The 19,265-nt window shown below is 39.8% G+C and overlaps 1 protein-coding gene across 1 annotated transcript in view; it reads right to left on the bottom strand.

Moving 5' to 3' along the window:
- The window catches only part of slc25a21 (solute carrier family 25 member 21), a 90,583-nt gene extending 71,546 nt beyond the window's left edge, over positions 1 to 19,037 (bottom strand). The window contains exons 1-2 of the mRNA XM_051389568.1: positions 18,847 to 19,037; positions 18,664 to 18,749 (exon numbers count right to left, since the gene is read on the bottom strand). Of these exons, the coding sequence (XP_051245528.1) occupies positions 18,664 to 18,733 (70 nt within the window). The 5' untranslated portion in view covers positions 18,734 to 18,749; positions 18,847 to 19,037. The remainder of the gene's footprint in view (positions 1 to 18,663; positions 18,750 to 18,846) is intronic.
- Positions 19,038 to 19,265: the final 228 nt, after the last annotated feature.

Raw genomic sequence — 19,265 nt, 5'->3', positions numbered from 1 at the left:
GTGTGAAATGCTTCACTAATTATCTAGGAAGTTTGGCAGGCGAGGCTTGTTGTTTTTAGAGAGCTGATGGCAAGCCTCACTCATCCCAGTGAAGAAGGAACTGTGCAAACTCACAATGACAAATAAACCAGACCCCCCCCCCTCACCACTCCCCACGCTTCTCTGTTAACAGCTAAAAATGTTCAACAAAAATCGAGCTAAACGAAACGTCAGCACCAGCGCTCATTTTTCTTTCCTCCTCGAATGTACTTATTCCACATTAAACACACCACAGTGTGGGGGAAAAGTCTCAAACCAAAACCATAGGAGTTGAGAGAGGCTTTGACAGGCAGATTGCAGAGCAGTTGGATGCCTGCGCCAAGGTGAGAGTGGAGGGTTATTCTAATCAAGCTAATTCCCTCCAAACCTCAAAATGATGTCATCCAGTGTTTGCTCATTAGAGATTCTTGTCAGGAGGCCAAGACTAATTCTCATTCAGTCGTGAATGCAAATATGAACTCCTTCTTCTTCTTCTTCTTCTTTTTCTTTTTCTTCTCTCTTTACACGGGACAAATTTAAAAGATCTACACTATATAAAAACTATGGAAGGGAAGGGGGATCGGCTTCACTAGAATGACTAATAAATGGATTAGGTTTGTCATATAGTCAGCTCGCTGTGCCTCGGATGAAATGGTGCTTGATTCACCTACATCCAAAAACGCCCATTTCCCTTCTCGCTTTCCCACAAAGCTCAATTTTTCATGTAAGGGTTTCTAGCTTTCTGCCCCGTTTCTTTCCTGATGGGCATCACTCACAGGGCGTTAGGCTTCTGAGCTGATCTCTGGTCTGTACTGTCAGTACTGTGACTCAGCCCGCAGAGTGATACTCAGATCGAATGAACAAACGGACCAGGCAGAGGGCCAGACAGTGTGCCAGAGCTTGTGCTTTCTCTTTCTGATCCTCCGTTGCCACTCCCAAAAATCTTTCTGCTCTCCTGTTTTTCATCTTCTCTCCTCTGCTGTCTTTGGTAAGTACGCTTTTTCGATGACCACATCAGTTCGTCTGCACTCTTTGTGGGCAAAACAAGCTACATCCTGCACTTTAAAGCCAGCCGCCATATACGTTTGTGCACTGACATCTTAACAATCCCAATTAGTGTAATCACTGAGTGGTCTGCCAGTGATTTTCACAATGAATCGTTTGGTCCATAAAATGTCAGGTATTTTATAAAAGTCTATAAAATGTTGGTCAATAAAACAGTGAAACAAATGGTCCTCACTTACACGAGTGAAGTGTGTTTGACCATCAAAAAGAAAAGAGATTCCATTTACTATCATGGGAGCCTTAAACAGCAGACATTCATATTTTAAAAGGTGAAACCAGTGAACTCCAGTCATCATCTTATTGATTCATCGATCAGCTCTAATACTAACCATGATTTCAGCTGCTTTCTAAACTTCTACTGTCCATGACACTAGTAGAGGTTCCTCAGTTAATATACATATCTGCCTAATATCCTTTGCTATACAAGTGCAATTCAGTGTGGTATATAATATTTACAACAACATAGACCCTGAGTATCTTAAAGTATGTTAAAGACCACGAGACTACAGCTAGTGTTGTGGAAAATACCTGTTCCTTTAGTGTCTGTGCTGCCAAGTTAAAGTAACATCATTTTCAAATTGTGTCTTAAGGCTGCAACAATTATTTGCTCCATATATTAATTATTCTGCCGACTATTTTCCCAATTGATCGATTAATGGTTTGGTTGGGACAAAAAGTCAGAAAACAGTGAAAAGTACACATCACAATTTTATAGAGCCCAGGTGGACGTCTTCAGATGTCCATAACCAACCTAGTTTATTTAAGAAAACTGCTAATTCCCACATTAAGGATAGTGGAACAGGATCATGTTTGGCTTATTTGCCTGAGAAATGACTTCTAAAAATATTATTAATCGATTATCAAAATTGTTGCCAATTAATTTTCATGGCTTATGGGAAACTTTCATTTGCATGTGTTTTTTAATGATAATTTTTGTATAGTTTGGCTTGGAGTGATTTTTACTAGAGATCCACTTTGAGACTAAAATATCTCCAAACTAAGGACATGTTCAGTTAGCCAGCTGTTACTAGCTGACTCAGTCTGTTACATTACAGCGGGTTCAGGATCCAGAGCGAGCTCTGCCTGTACTCGTAAAATAATACGGGGACTACTGGATATCTGTCACAACTCTTTTCCTGATAGTGATATGAGCATTTATTGTGTTGGTTTGTTGGTACTATGATGTCGCCTTGCCTCCTGAGTCATCATCATGGACCATAATGGAAATAAGTCTTGAACTTTATTGTGCACTGACGCTTTTGTAGTTGTTCTTCTTCTCATATAACGTCAACTAAACTAAAATCTAAACCAAGACTTTTTCTTTTAAAAGAAAAATAATATAGTAGCCTTGGATGGAAACTCTGATTTATGCGGGTTTTAAATATGCAATATTCAAGATTACAGTACAGGTTAATGATTTGCCAAAATAAAATCAAGCCACAGCAACCACATTTGCTTTTCACATTCACATGTCCTCATTAGGTTGACTTTTTTTTGTATTCTGCCAGCATATTACATAGTGTAATAAGCTTGCAATATTATGTGGCTTGCGCATGTTTATAGGTCCACACAAACATTTTTAAGCCGCCTTAAAGAGACTACAGAAAAATAACATTTGGGGCCTCAACCACTACCCAAAAAAAAAAAAAAAACCTCCCTCCTCCCAGATCCACTATATTGCTTACAGTGTGATGAAGCTGACTAAAGGATTTCATGCACACAAGCACGCCTAACAAGAGTACAGTAAATCACTCCCTCTACTGACGGTGGTGGGAGAGCTGCTGCGTTTCAGGTGCTGTTCATCTGGCAGAAGTTTCAGCGGCCAGCCTCCAGAGAAAGAAAACAAACCCTGATCCACTTCCCCACGAACGGCTCCCCGCGAGCCAGCCAGCGGCCTCCAGGAGGCTGTCCAGCCTCTCCGGCCCCTCGGACCAGGATGTTTGGGTTAGAAAATGACTTTCCTACTCCCTCAGCCCCTTTCTCTAATTGCCCCAAGGGTAATTACCTTGTCTCCTTTCCACTTAAGAAAAACCAAGAGCTGCAGTGTTATTGTATCAAATAGAAAGTAAAGTTTGCTAAAATTAGCATGAGTAATATTTGTATAATCATTATTATAGTTATAATAATAAAAAATGGTATTAAGTCAGAAAGAATAGGTGATGTAAATATCAAAGAACTATTAAAGTAAAGTGTCCCGACAACCGTTGGTTTAATAACTGATGAATGTACATTATCCTGTTTATCCAGCAGCTTACAAAATGACTGAAGAACTACAATTGAACAATCCTACATTTTACTAACAAAACATTTCCTCAAGTAATCACAATAAAAACAACATCAGCAAAACTGCAAAAGCCTGTGTATGATCACTCAAGACTTCATGGGAAAAAAAAGAAAAAACAACATCAATTTAAAGCAAATTTTGAATATGATGTGGGGGGGGGGCATAATCGCAGAGGCCTGAGTGTGTCATTCTGCCTTCCTCTGGCTGGGGACTGATAGATTGGTGCAGAGTGCAGGTTCTCCCCTGGGTGCGATATATCAGGCTGCAACGGTCCAAGTACCATTATGAAACACACCCGAGAGTACCGCAATTCAGGAAAGACCAGAACACCAATGGAGCTCTCAAAAGATTTCTTCTTGTGCGGTACAGGCAAAGACAGAGGAAAATTTTTGACTGATAATTCCCCTCCAACACCATGTGCAAACCCCCAGACAACACAAATTCAGGTCGGAAAAAAGAGAAACCTCCGAGTTAGAATACAAATATGGAAAAGAAATGAATAAAAAAAAAAGATCACCTGCTCTAAATACATATGCAGCAGACTGGAGGGAGACTTGCGCCGTGCCTTGAAAAGAGGCAGGCTCTGCTACAGTTATTGTTGGATTCACATTCTCCTTTTGAAGACGTTAACATCAATGCCTCACTATGGAAACAGCTGGCCGCCTGTGTGTTCCTCTAAAGCTTCTGGGGGATTCTTATCGAGAAAGCATCTGTCAGAGCCTCTGATTACAGAGCTGCCCAGCTGAGCGCTCGCCCTGTCAGGCCGCTGATAACTTAACCTTCCTCCATCCCTTTTCTCGGCCACTGCTCTCTCCCCCCCACCCTCCTTCAAACGCTGCAGAGCTGCTGGGCTCGGCGCCCTGTGTGGTCTCCGTTCTACCAAACGCATCTCAGTGTGAACCCTTGTTTTAAAACTCACACAGGCCATAGAAAATACAGCCTGTGTCATATCTGAGTCATGATTTGGATCTCCATGCGGGGATGAAACAATTTCAAGAATCAGTGTGCTGAATGAAAGCTTGGAGGCCTTTCAGAATAAATAAGTATTTCAGACTGGTAATATTAACATTTCCAATGATACCTGCGGCAAACTAAACACAGATGTGAAGGGATTATCTCATATTTTAAGCGCTGTATGTCTTGGTTAAGTGAAATCATTTGCGCATACATGTGAAAGGATCAGCAAAGTTATCCATCTTCGTATTACCATAAAATCCATCCGCTGGGAACAGTACAAAGTCTTAACTCACTACATTACTGAGGCGCATTAAAGAGCACCAATACAGCTCTCTTCTGCCCTCTAGTCACTGAGTCATCATATTCGTGACATATTTGGATCAGATTATCCTCTTAAGGCAAAACATTTTAATCCTCATTAAATAGCTGTGCAGCAAATTAATGCCAAAATTTGAAACGCCTGGTTTTCTTTTCTCCTGTTTTTTTTTTTTTTTTCAAAGCTCATATGCACATATGTTTCACGTCTTTTTTATCAGAAATCTAAACCAGATAAATTTAGAACATACTGCATCATTCTCAGGATTGCCGCCTTACCAAGAGATGAACATTAACACACTAACACACTGCTCTACAACCCGGCTGCTTCTTTCACATCTCCATCCCTTTGCTCCTATTTCAAACAAACTAAATGAGAACTGGTGCATACCTCTCACCGCTCGCTCTTTCCAGACTGTGACATTTGTGTCTGCTTTGATTTCACTGCAGGACTCTTTGATTTCAAAATGATAATGAAATGGTAAACAAATTCCTAACATGACCTTTCATTCAGTTTTGTTTCTCATTATCAAATTTTTCCCTCGTCCTCTGCCAGCGTCCTTCTCTTAAGTATGTCATCCTCCAACCACTCAAGATCAGAAATAATACAAAGTGTCTATAAATTTGAACTTCCCTAATTAAAGCCTTGCCCCGGGACATGCTCTCGCTTGGCCACCAGGCACGGGATATTTCCTCTCAAACGACACAAATTGGCCCATGAGCACAACAAATTACATTATGATTACTGCACTGGCCCAAATGCTGTTCATCTTGATAGAGTTAACCCAAAGTGGGCAGGCCTGTCTCCCAACTACAGAGCTAAAAGGGGAGAAAGAATTACAGTTTTTGGCTGGAGCTTACTGTAAAAACCTGTGTTATAAATTTCCAGCTCATCCAGAGAATCACAGGGCAGACACACACAATGCACACATCCATACACGCACGCACACACAAATGCATACACACAGAAACAGCCATGTAATTCAGGGTTTTTAGTTTGTCCGGTTTTGTTTTTGTTTTTTTGACAGTACTTATTATGTTTATTTATATTTCGGCGCTTACAGCAGGAGCACCGAGGCTTTGTAATTACTGTATCTGAACTCTTGAATCATGTATCAGATTCTGTTGAAATAACATGAGGTTTGCCTTGGCCTCGACTCTTTTTTCGAAGATTTCCTGAAACAAAACAAAAACTATTAAACAAGAGATCAAAAACCGGTGAGCCTGAAAAATCTGCATTACGAAGGCATCCAGTGGTTACTTGTACCGCAGTGCAGCAGGCCCATATGTCTGACCTACTACCAACTGTGGCTACAAGCTACAGGGCAGGAGGTTAAATGCCCAATTCGAGACTTTTCAACACACATGTCAGTGTTCATGAAGAACAAGGTGGTAGAGGATAAACAGAGGGCATGTTGCAGCTCTTAGGCAGCCAAATTGTAAAAAAAAAAAAAGTTTGTGTTTGCTGTTTTCTACTTTACTGTTATCTTAAAAACAATGGATGCAACAACATCCTATCAAACATTTACTAAATCGCACAGTGAGATGATAAGTCTGCCGGGATGACAGACAGTAGCTCTCCACAGGAAGAGCTTGTTCCAACTGTGACTTAATTAGGAGGTTCGAGACAGAGCCAGGCTCAAAAATATACACACATCTGAAAACATAATCCAGACGCATGCAGAACACACACACGCTTAAATATATCTATTTCCCTGGATGCATGAGCACGCATGTCTCGCACAAACACACGCAATTATATCCAATTTCCCGGCATAAATTTCTCACTCGGATGCACACACACGCAAAACAAACAAACAAACATGTACACTTGACCATTTCGTGGCATGAAAACACAGCCCACGCACGCACACGCAGCCATTTTCCTTTGCACGAATACATAACCCAGATGCACCAGAACCCAGAATACACACACACACACACACACACACACACACACACACACACAAAAAAACAGTCAGTCTCACAACTGTAAACTTTCATTTTCTTACAGGGTCACTCTCTCTTTGCCCCTTGACTACTTAGTCTAAGTGCTCAATTAAGCATAGCTTGTTTTGCTGATTTCCCTCCCAGTTTTATTATTGTTGCCATGTGCTGTACTATGTATGCCTTCACTTTTCACTTTTCTACTGCCATGGAATTTGTGAGTGATCTCAGTGCTTACTTTACATCTGTCCTCTTCCCTGTCTAGCATGCTCTTTTTGGGGCTGAATATACCCCTCTACACACATAATAATGACTGTTACTACTGTAATTCTGAGTGGTAAAGTGTCGTGTGGCCAAAGGTGTAGAAGACCTGTGTGATCATCTTGTTTGCAGAATGAAAATAATGCAATGATGTGATGAAACACTCTCAGCGCCGCAATCTAAAATCAGCTCCACTGTGCTTCCTGCAGCGCAGTGTTCCTGGTTTTAATAATTGGTACTTCTAAATAGAAGGCAATGATGCAGAGAAAGCCTCCCATGTTGAGCAATCATAATTATCTGACTGAATCCGCTCTTACCATAACAGTATAATTATTATTATTCTTCTTCTTCTAGGAACTCGCATGTATGATAAATGTCCCGCATTTGTTGCCATGCCTGACCATGATATTCAACCATAGGTTGTTCCAGAAATAAAAAAAGTGTATGTTCTTAGTTCTGATAACTGTAAATTACTAATAGAAATATACCACCATGCTGCTTATGCACTAGTTGTTCCCAGCCTTCTTCCTTAAGGGATCTCTTCTCTATCATAAGTAAACTGATGAGCTACGTGACATATTTTAATGGATATTTTATATTATATTCAATGTATAACAATAACAGTGTAGAACTGATAAACTGTACAGTCAACCCAAATAGTGAAGTCTGTGTAAAAAAAAAAAGTGATTTGAATGAATTTTGAGCAGATTATTTACTATGAATATTGTACAGAAATTAGTTTACCGGATATTTTTAGGCCCTTTTTTTTTAATTTTTTTTTACACTCTCCGTCTGTATTGTGTATTTTTAACAATCACATATACTTAATAGGTTTCTTTTTTCACAAATTCTGTGTTTTCTACTCCCAGGCACTTGGTCGGGGTCTAAGGAACCACTGCACCGAACCATCATCAAATCACCATTATTACTGACTGTAACAGGTTATAATTAACTCAATGGAATAATATACATATAAAACCATTTTACTTTTACAGACTTTACACATTACTTAACTTGAGAAACTCTCTATATTGGTCCTTTCCCTCTTAAAACATTTGTAATCTATTAGTGTGAACGGAATGGGGACTATGACATTAACTAACCTTAGATCATCATTCTCATGTGAGGACTTTGTCACTGGACCAAATAATAACATCTTTAACAAAATCACCTAATCTTAAAGTGATTTCCCCCCCACACACAATTAGTAGTTCATATGTCTAAGGTAAAATCCATATGACCTGAACAGTATTAGCCTGCAGTATTCAGCAGCCAGTGTTTATAGCTACTGTTTGCTTGGTGGGAAAATAAAACTATTAACTAGGCCCACTTATTATTATTTTACTGAACAACAAAAAAGATTTATTAGCTCTAATTATGGGTGCAATAATGTAATATTATACATTATGCAACAATCCAATCATGTCATTAATGATGCAGTAGTGTGTCACCTAAAACCAATAACCCGCTGGACTCGCTCCCTGACTAACAAACAGCTGATTTCACAAGTCACTGCGGTGCGCGCGGCCTGTGCTGGCTCAAAGTTAGACAGTGCGCGTCCCCGTGCGTGCTCCAGCAACAGTACAATCAGGTAATTGCGCGTTGCTTTCTTGGCCGGACTAATTCCACACACACACACACACACACACACACACACACACACACACACACACTCAGACACACACACACACACACTCACACACACAAGGCCGCCTCTGCAGAGGAGTCTCCCTCCGCACCGCTTGGCCTCCTTCAGTCCCCCCACCCTTCCACCACCTCCCTCCCCCAACTCCAGTGAACCGTTTTCATAAATCATGTCATTAAGATAACGTCGTGAGCGCGACTGGGGCTCATACATCACATCACAGGCCCTCACTAAACCGGGACACACATCTTTACTTTAAGCTTCCAGTGCGTTAATGCGCGGTTCTGTTACAGTCGGCCTCTACCTGCATTACAACAGGATGAACGCCTTAAAGTGGCTTAACATGTTGCACACTTACAGTATTTAAAAAGCCCCAAAAAAAGTGGTTGTGGGAAAGTTTCTTCACTTTATTTTACTTCTCAGACAGCATTATTTATTCACACCTAAGAGGTTAATTCTGCTACGATGTCTCACTGTGATTTTGAGGATTCATTCCTCTGTGTGTGTGTAACATCCAAGAACTGTGACCATCTGAGAGCTAAAAGTAATTTCAGAGAGAATTGATGGCACTTGTCAAATAAGGATGATTCACATGCAGCCCGGAGCCCGTAAGAGGCCTCACCTGCAGACAGCTGAAACTGAACCGCAGTCAAATAAAGATTCCCGAGCATGTTTTGGATTTCGCTGCTGGCATTACATCAGATTTTAATAGATAAATCAAGCTGCTTAATATGCAGTCTTGATGTCTGCTGTAATGGCTCTGCATTCGTTTTTAAAATAAATAAATATATGTTTAGGATGTATTTTCTGCACTCTGGGTTTAGGAGCTTAGTCAGACACTGCTGATTTAACAGGCAGCCATTAGGGACTTCTTGTTTGACTTCATCCGACCTGGATGACTGTGAATCTTCGTGTAGGCATATTGCTGTCAAAACGCAGTCATTAGGTTCGCTGATTGTAGGCACGGGGAACTCAGTCAAATGGCACACGACCTGCGCGCCAACGCCAGAGAGAGCTGAGGTTACTAACATCTGTCCCTAACGAAAAATAACCGTGATACTCCCCTGAGCTGCGTGATAATGTGCGTTTAAGTGCACATTAGCAGTGACCAATGGCAGTTTCTGCTTCGGGAGATATTATAGTTCATGGTTGTGCAAGGGTATTTTTTTTTTTTTATTTAAAATAAAAAGTAATTATAATAGTAGTTTTGCGTGTAAAATTTTTAAAAAAAAAGTAGGCCCTCTATCCTCTAATAAAATAGAATTTCATTAAAGCTTTGACAAATAATTCAGGCCTAATTATTTAATTATGATTTGAATTATCTTAACAAATGCCACAGACATTGCGCAGAAGCATTCATTATTTTATCATCAGCATTTTAGCGCCAGTTAAACCTTAACCTTTTGAGGGGGGGTTATGCAATCTAGTCTATTTTGGGATGCCAGATTTTTTTTTCGTGGTGCGTTAATTAGACTATCATTAGACTTAATGCATGTTCGCATTCAACTAATTTCTTACGACATCGCGATCATTCACGTTTGCTGAGGACGGTAATTATTTGACGGAGATAATAAATCTTCTGTGTTTATTTTAGGAATGCCGGTGTGTTGTATTTTTCTCCTATATTAAATGAGGGGTTACTTTAATTATTGCCTGCACACCCTGCAGCATACAATTTATTCGTAAAGAGACAACAGGGAGAAACCCCCCTCAAATGATTGCCTGGGATCGAGCCTATCAAGAAAATCGATTATGGGTGCTTCAAGTGATCGAGGGACTTTCTGTCTCGATGGTAAATCCCCTGTTCTGAGGCAGACGTGTCTAAAAAGAGACGCAATGAGAACAAAAGACAGATGTGTCCGGTTAAGTAGCCGTCCTTCAGCACTATCATGGCTCATTTTAACCAAGCCATCCACGACCCCCAGTGCATGGACATCTGTCTGTCAAAGGATGGAACAAAAAAAAAAACCAAAAAGTTAATGGGCGCTATTTAATGCGAGCCAAAGCACACATTAAATATGAAGGACGTGAGGCTCCGCATGCCCTCCCTAGACTGAGACACAAAAACTGGAAAGATGGGAGGCAGAGGGAGCTGATTTAGAGGAACAGGCATCCCATCCAGAATCAACATTACTTCAAACATGAGGTCATCTAAACATCTGTCTACAACATGTCCACCGGGAGTTCAATCAAAGCCCCAGTGAAACATGTACAATTGTTTCTGGAAATAAATATTAGGCCTAATTCGGCTGTGATTGGTGCAGCCACTCGGGAATCATGGAGGGAAAAAAAAAGACTTTGCTAAGTGCAGCCTGTGTCAGTGGATCACACACACACACACACACACACACACACACACACACACACACACAGAGAGAGAGAGAGAGTTTGGCTTTATTTATTTGATTCCACCCGCTCCTCTTTTCTTCCTCTCCTTCATTTAGACTAAGTGGCTTTATTTGTTCTTTCCCCCGACTGATTTCAGGTTCACTGTTTAAAACCAATTAAACGAGCAGGGTCTGAACGAGGCTCTGACAGTCTGTTGGGGGGGGGGGCTCCAGTAATCACACGCGGGGGCGTCTGTCTCATGTCGTCACAGTCCATTTGCTGGAGACGGATCGATTTACTCATGGAGTTTTAAAAAACGCATCTACCACGGAAATAACAAAGGACTTAGAGAAAACATTACAGCAGCGGGCCTTTAACGAGATAGATTTCTAGTTTTTAAATTCTGCTCGCTAGTATTTAATCATAATGACAGTATTATTTTAAATGACGTTATTCTGCACCTCCTTATTTCAGAGTTTTAACTGACTTTCTTTTCACATAAGAGGACATAAATATCCTTACATGTTTTCAAGATCAGCTTAGAAGTATTTGTAAGCTGCCCCGCAGAGCACCCATGCATCACTTGTGTCTCCCTGTGTCCAGAAGTTATGACAGAAACCGATCCACTCCAACAGCAAAAAGTTGGACGATCCCTTTAATATGAAGAGATATAGTGTGCACCTACTGCCCCCTTGTGGACAAAGTGAGAAATGCCTTTAAGAGAGTCACTTACACATCTGCACTGCAGAATAAAATAAGTATATCAACTTTAATTAATTACTGCACAAGCATGTGGAGTTTAGACTGACTTGAAATACACTGATAATGACACAAACATACATACAATGGCTATAAAATATCAGAAATATCCTGAAAAAGGGTTGTGACAATTCCCTGAAGCCAGAAATAAAAGCCAACCAACACCCCCTTACTTCAAGATATTCACTTTAATATTCAATTAGTTATATATTCTGCCTTCTAAACTTCTTTTAATGTCTAATTTTAATGCATTTACAAGGCCCAAAGAGCTAAAACTATCCAATATTTAACCCAAAAAAGCAAAGATTGGAGATTAGAATACAAATTCTGTGTGGCAAAGCATTGATCTTTTTTTTTTTTTTTTTTTTTTCCCATTAATCATCATGTGAGCTCTTCATATTTATCCTGTTGCCCACTTGTGTTGACCCTGAGGTGGGGAATCACTGACACGAGACAAAAAAAAAAAAAAAAAAAAAAAACACAGTGAAGGAATTTCTCCTTCTTTACATTAGACTGTGATGGTATAGTGCTCCCATTGCCACTGTGAAGTAAAAGGAGGTCACAGCCTGTGCCTCTTCATTGTCAGTTTGGCCTCCTCTCTGACTGTTTGGCTGACTAGACTACGCAGAGCAGCTGATAAGGTTGAACACTGAGCACCCAAGCTATTGTAGTTTTACTGTGTTTATGGAAGTCCAAGGTTAAAAACAATCTAACAGACAGACTGACTGTCCCCTCTATGGTGTGTGACTGGGTTATCCAACGTGACTTACAATAGTAAAAGTAGGCTTAGAGTTTGTTTTGATCTCCACACATATGTAGCTGCATATGTTATGACCATAAACTGGACAATAGTAGATCTCGTGAGTCTACGTTTCTGTTCAATATCCCTCGTCAGGAGATCATTTTCAGAATTAGCACACTTTATTCCACCAGGCACTCACAGAAATAAAAATACCTGATGCACTGCAGAATGCTGAACTATGCTCAGATGACTTTAAAGAGCACCAAATGCATATTTTTCTCCCTTATTTCACATTTAACTTACAGGCTCTCTGACCAGCCTGCACACAAATTAACCCCCGTCTGTCTCCGTCCTCGTTAACAGTGACTCGGGATGCAAAATAAATCTCTGGAGGGGAGAGTGAAGGTAAGGAGAAAAAGACTGGGGTCATTCTGCTCAGGGTTAAAACCTTAGTCCCATCAGTCTCGGCGAGGACAGACGAACGCCCCTCAGCCTCTGGCTGGAGGTTGATGACAGCGGGTTGTCAGACCCAGGGGGCTTGTGAGGTGTAAACAGAGAGGGGCAACCAACAATGCCAGAGTACCTCATTTCTCATAAAAACATCACCTGAGACAAGTTGCACCCCAAGTACTTGGTAATTAGTTGACTACATGAAAAGAACTGTTCATTGCCAATTTAAAAGTTGTTATCTACCTGCGAGTCAACTGAAGTTCACAGGACCAACACACACACAGACCAGTGTGTCCTCACTGTATACTAACCAGCTCTGCTGAAACCCCCCCCCCAAAATTGCACTCTTGGCCCAAAGTCTGTTTTCCTTCCAGCTGCAGAGAAGCCAGAACATTTACACCTACAGAACATTTACTACTGTTGTGAGCCACTGTCAGTTCCTTCTTAAACAAACCATTGTATGTGAGCAAGGTATTGGAGAAAGTGAGGTAAATACGGCATTTCTGGAAGCAAACGGCAATCATTCCACTGTAAAACACCTGGAATATACTGCACAAGCTGTTTAAAGAAACTTCTGACTTTGTATGATTTTTTTGGATCAGTAAAAATATTACATTATTAACTTAAACAGCATGAGAGAGGACCGAGTGGCACTGACTTAGCACCAGGTGTCATATACATTTCTGGCTAAATTATAAATTAGGAGGGAGTCATTCATTGAAGTATAGGATCTCTACCAACCTCTAGCAGTAGCCACAGGAACTGCAACAACAATGACATGTGAAACACCCCTTTAACCCCTAAAGAGACTGCAACTCATAGTCACATTTTCACAATGGACAGTAAAAAAAATGTCAGTAATCCAAAAGAAATGCAGTAGAGGGGTATTAACAAACAGAGTCAAAGTCCACAATTGAAAATCTGATGGAGGGAAGAGAAAGTGTCAAAAAATAAGGATGGCAATTGATAAGATTTTATAGATACTGGTGCCATTATATATCTAATTCCCTTATTGATTCTTAACACATTTTCTGTGTGTGGAAAAGTAGGCCTGCACAGGTTTTCAGCATCAAAGCCAACTGTTTTATTATTATAAATCATATCAAAAGTACAAAAAAAGGCATGCATGTGACTCGGGTGTAAAGTAAGAATGTGTTAAGCCTGCCTTCATGGCACTAATGCTATGACAACATATGATATTTACCCTCAGGACCGGACGCACAGAGGCACTCGAGTGTCAAATACATGGCATTACTACAAGTTAAGCCCATGTTGTGTAGAATTATGTTACTGCTGGTGTATCCACCCTTACTTTGAAATTGTCATTTTACTTATTTACAACTGTTCTCATCTTTCTTTGTAAAAATGAAGCCGTGTTTTTGGACCGCTTCTTCCACTCTGCCATGACTCCTTTCCAGCAGTGTAAACGCATGAGTTAAATGTAATTGTTTTCCAATGCACAACTCTCAGAAAAACACTTGCAGCATCGGTTCAGGAATGATATCTTGGAGGCGTATGATTCCAATGGATTGGAAAATCTGGAACCAGCCACAAACCCAGTTGGGAAAGAGATGTCTTGAGCATTTGAAGAGGCACTGATTGGTGGTAGCGAAATAAAAACATACTCTATGCCCATTTATGTAGTAAAATCTAAATAATTCAAATTAAACTATATCACTAACGACACTGTAAAGAGGCCCCATGTGCGCTGGCAAACATTCTGGCATCTCTAAAGGAGAGAATGACTTTATTATTGTTATCTCCGAATATGAAAACAATATATCCCAAAGATAAAAGGACTTTGCTAAAGACATTGGACAGAAAGATAAAAACACCCTTCAGTGTTGATCAACCTAATGAGTGAGCACAGCAAAAACACCAAGAATAGAAACACGAGGAAAGAGTTTTGTGGTTCTTATAGTGTACAGCTGTTGGCTTGTTCGGCTGGAGAAAAATCAAAAACTGACACCATGAAGAAAAAGTATACCGTTATTTATGATAAGCCTTGACAGTCTTGCTTGTTTGATAGCTTTACACTGTTGTTCACAAATAGCTAAGATAAAAGGAACATCATATTTCCTTCATTAAACATTTAGTGCTTGACTGCCAAACTGGCACTGCACAATAGGGCTGCAACTAACGATTATTTTCATTATTGATTATTCCGCTCTAGTTAGTTGGTTCATAAAATGTCAAAGAATTGTGGAAAATGTTGATTAATGTCTCCCAAGGCCCAAAGTGACATCCTCAAATCTCTTTCTTTTATCCACAACCCGAAGATATTCAGTGTATTATCATGGAGGACAGAAAAACTGAAATATTCCAATTTAAGAAGCTGAAATCAGAGGATTTTGATCTTTTTCATTAAAATAAATCCAAATCAAAATGATTAATCGATTATCAAAATATCTGGCAGTGACTTTAATAGTTGACAACCAATCGATTAATAGTTGCAGCTCTACTCCACAAACAAACATTTACAGTCGCTGGTTGACTGCAGAACTCGATAAGTCACCAAGTATGGTGTATCTTTAAACATTTTTTTTCCTGAGCAGCCAACATCTCGTGAATGCATCACATTCATTCCTCAAAATATACACACACACACACACACACAACAACAATCTGAACTGCTGGTCACTGAGCTGCACATGCAGAGCAATGGAGGATGGAGACAAAACCTTCACAGTAGCAGTTCATGAAGAGTAAATCATTACATGTTCACTATCACTACCCATGAAAAAGTTAAAAACCGGTGACCCTCCACACCTGCAGAACCTCTGACAACAGCACAAAGATTTAAACTGACTACATTACCAAAGTGTGTGTATCATTTTTTTGTTGACTATCTATCGATAATCCTACAATACAATGCAAAACACACTTCTTACAACGACTTTCTGGTGTAACCACATATTTTTTTGCACAACGTTGCTCAAAAGATTTGAGGAAAGAAAAATGATTAACTTAGACTTTGGTTCTGGACACTGCTTTACATAGAGGAAAACAAAAGAGAGTTCACTATTGGCATCCTCCTATTGGAGCCATTTTCTGAAACACTGCAACTGATCGTAGTGCTGAGCGATATTAATTTCCTGTATGATGATTTTTGACTTAAATACATTGAGTATTTTATGTAAGTTTATAGTGTTTATAAACTATTTAAATATTTTTATGGAAAAGAAAGCCATTTTAAAGTTATTGGCATATCTTTTTAGATTTTAGTTCTGTTTTTACTACATTGCAGTTTGCACAATAAAAATGTTTATATTCTGATTCCTTCATATATTGAACCATTTGGTGGGGACAAGAAAACCCTAAAGCCTTCAGTAGGGCAATAAAATGTTTTTATATGTTCTATGTACTCCTGACAGTAGAATAAGCCTCTATAAACCTATATAAAGACCCAGTCAAGCAAGAAAACAAACAAAAAAAAACTTGTTTTTGGTCACACAGTCCAGCTCTAACTGATCTTTTTTTCCACATGGGACTTACAAGGCCGAGCAGACAGAATAATATTCAGTCCTCTTCACTATGCAGGCAGTTTATCTGTATGATGAAACTCTTTCAACAGAATTACTATTTCACAATCAAAGCTTGGGTGTGTATTGTTTCACAAGTCATTTGGGCTTCACTATGTCATAATTACTGCAGAATGATTACTATTCAGTAGGTGTGAGCACTTTGATGTTATGGGAAATCTCTTCACACTTCACACCAAAACGTATATTTCACTCATATTTCACTAAACGTATGATGAAGACTTCTGCTTGGTTTCCTCCTCCAGTGCATCTCTGATCAAACGTAAACTGATGAGCGTTTTTTTTTTTTTGGGGGGGTTAAAGGAGTAACGCAGAGCAAAACAAAAAAAGCGAGAGGTTTGTCTTCTGCTCACTTCCGGATTAGACCCTAACCCACAATTACCTTAAATTGAGACCTCAGCTCTCTGTAATATTATAATCCGTGATTAGTATCCAACTGAATCACATTGGAGATGTCTGCACTAATGATTAAACTACATTCACAAAGACTGCCCAGTCTGAAAGGGTTTTAAACTGGTTGTTTTCCCACTGTTGTGTCGCCTAGTTACACAGATAACCTAACGTCACATGGTGGTTAGTTACCAAGGCAACGAGAGGTTGAATGGACAAACCACAGCAGCAGCTTCATAATGATAAAATAATACACAAATATAATATCTTGCCAGATGTAGAAGCCAACACAGGTAATAAATGTTGTTCTCATTAAAGCTAAATAACAAAGCAAGTTCTCTTTCAACATTTCCGTTGCTCAACTTTTCATTGAATCCATCAAAAGGGAAGAATATTTAAAGTACAAACTCACCAGATAGAGAGAAACCTGAAGGAAAATGTAGGCAGGTCGAGTAAAACACCATAATTAATCCAACAACAGAGGGGGTGGCTCTGAGCTCACTGCTGCCACCGGTGGCCGCAATCCGAATTACAACAACGCTAATAAAACAAATAGTCTCTTTATATTTTTCTACCACTAGTTGCCACAGGGACACTAGCAGAGCAGCAAATAAAACCTGCACCATCTTTAACTTTGCATTGTTTATATTGACTTTAATGGGAGGCAGCCCCCGTCCATCCACTGGTGGAGTAATTATTTTTTACTGTGCACCCACTTTACATTTCCCAGTGAGACAGTGAGAAGATTGTCTCCCAGGTGGTGAATTCCTATTTTCAACATTGTTCCAATAATACATTTTGTGAATGCCTTATTGACCGAAACGTTTGGGTTCGATCTTTTTTACGATTAGGACAGGGGCGGATCAAGAGAAATATGTGGTGGTCAGAGGGTGGCAGGAGACTTAAGAAACATATGCGATTTAATCATAAACATTCACTTATATCAATATGTGCTTGGAAAATCCCCCAAATAAAAGATATTTGAACTTAAAAACATTACATTAGTGTGGCACATTAGTAAATATTAGTAGTATTAGTTAGTAAATATCTAAAGTTGGCATTAGAAATCATTAAATTGTTTTAATTTAAAATATTGAAACATTCTTTCCAAATACAAAACAATGTTGTTGTTTTTTAATCAAACTTAAACCGATCACTAAAATGTGGTCATAATAAATCATTACATTAGATAGATAGATAGATAGATAGATAGATAGATAGATAGATAGATAGATAGATAGATAGATAGATAGATACTTTATTGATCCTGAGGGAAATTCAAGCAAAATTACTTGCCTGTTTGACAACATTAATACTAAACTGGGGTGGCAAGGCATTTTTTAGGGGGGGTGGGAGAGCAGCTGCCTCAATGTAACCTCCGTCCTCCACTGCCACTAGATCCTCCCTTTAACTAGTTCAAACATTATAACATAATAGTTCAACAGTTAATCACATACCAAAAACATTTTCTCTAACCCAACTGAATTCCTGCTTCACAATGTAAAATTACTAAAGATCAATAACATAAAATGCTTCCATAAACACACAAGAAGGTAAAAAAATAATATAAACCCCTCCACAGAGTCACCGGATGACGTTCCGGCAGCTGGACAGCTGTACGCATGCGCGGGACTGATCCCTGACCCGGCGGCTGTTCCCTGAACAGGAAGTGAAAAGCACGAGAACTATCTTGGTAAACACGGCGCATACTCTTTGGCTCGGCGGAGCTCCTTCCACCGAAAACTTTATTCTCATGTGTGCGAGTACAACCGGAGGCGTTCCGGTCGCCGTTTGTGGGAAGGTCGTCCATGTAATTGTTGTTTAACGGGAAACCCTGAACGCAACACACACATTTTAACAGCGTGCGTGTGTGTGCGTGTGTGTGTGTGCGTGTGTGCTCCTTAAACTGTTGCATAATCTGAATAAGTGTGGGTTTTTAGAAGTAGTTGTTGGGACTTACCAGCGGATCCACCGGCAATAATCTGATGAGAAGCTTCCCGGAGCATGCTCTGCGGCTTTTTGGTTGTCATTTTTTTTTTTCTCCCACTAAAACCAAAACACATGTAAGAAAAACCAAAATGATCCGAGGTTAATTAACTGTGTCATAAAGTACAGTATGCTCCAGCGGCGGTGAGCAACCTACCCGGTCCCTTTCCCCACGGCTCTGCAGTGAGGTGACTGTTGTGTCTTTGTCTCTGCAGGCTTCAAGTTAGCTTAGCTGAGTTTCAGAGCTCAGCAGCGCAGCAGCGATATCTCTCCGAGTGCTCACACAGCTAATATGGACTCAATTAGACTTCCAGCACCAAACTCTCTCTGCTGGGTCACATTTACCCTCCCATTCCTGCACTGTGTCTGAATATTGTAAATAAAAAAACAGATAAACCTTGACCCTCTTGCCTCATAATGAGCACATGAAGGGGATTTACATTTATAGTTCAGCTGGTTTACACTGTTTATTATTCATTTAGTTTATTTGTTTTGTATACTGTGTTTCATGTTACTATGGTAGGAACTAAAAACCCACTTAATAATAAGACGAAAACATGATTTGTTACATTTTTT

Source organism: Dicentrarchus labrax, unplaced genomic scaffold (assembly GCF_905237075.1).
Source record: "Dicentrarchus labrax unplaced genomic scaffold, dlabrax2021, whole genome shotgun sequence".
Taxonomy (NCBI): domain Eukaryota; kingdom Metazoa; phylum Chordata; class Actinopteri; family Moronidae; genus Dicentrarchus; species Dicentrarchus labrax.
This window is presented reverse-complemented; position numbering and strand designations above follow the sequence as displayed.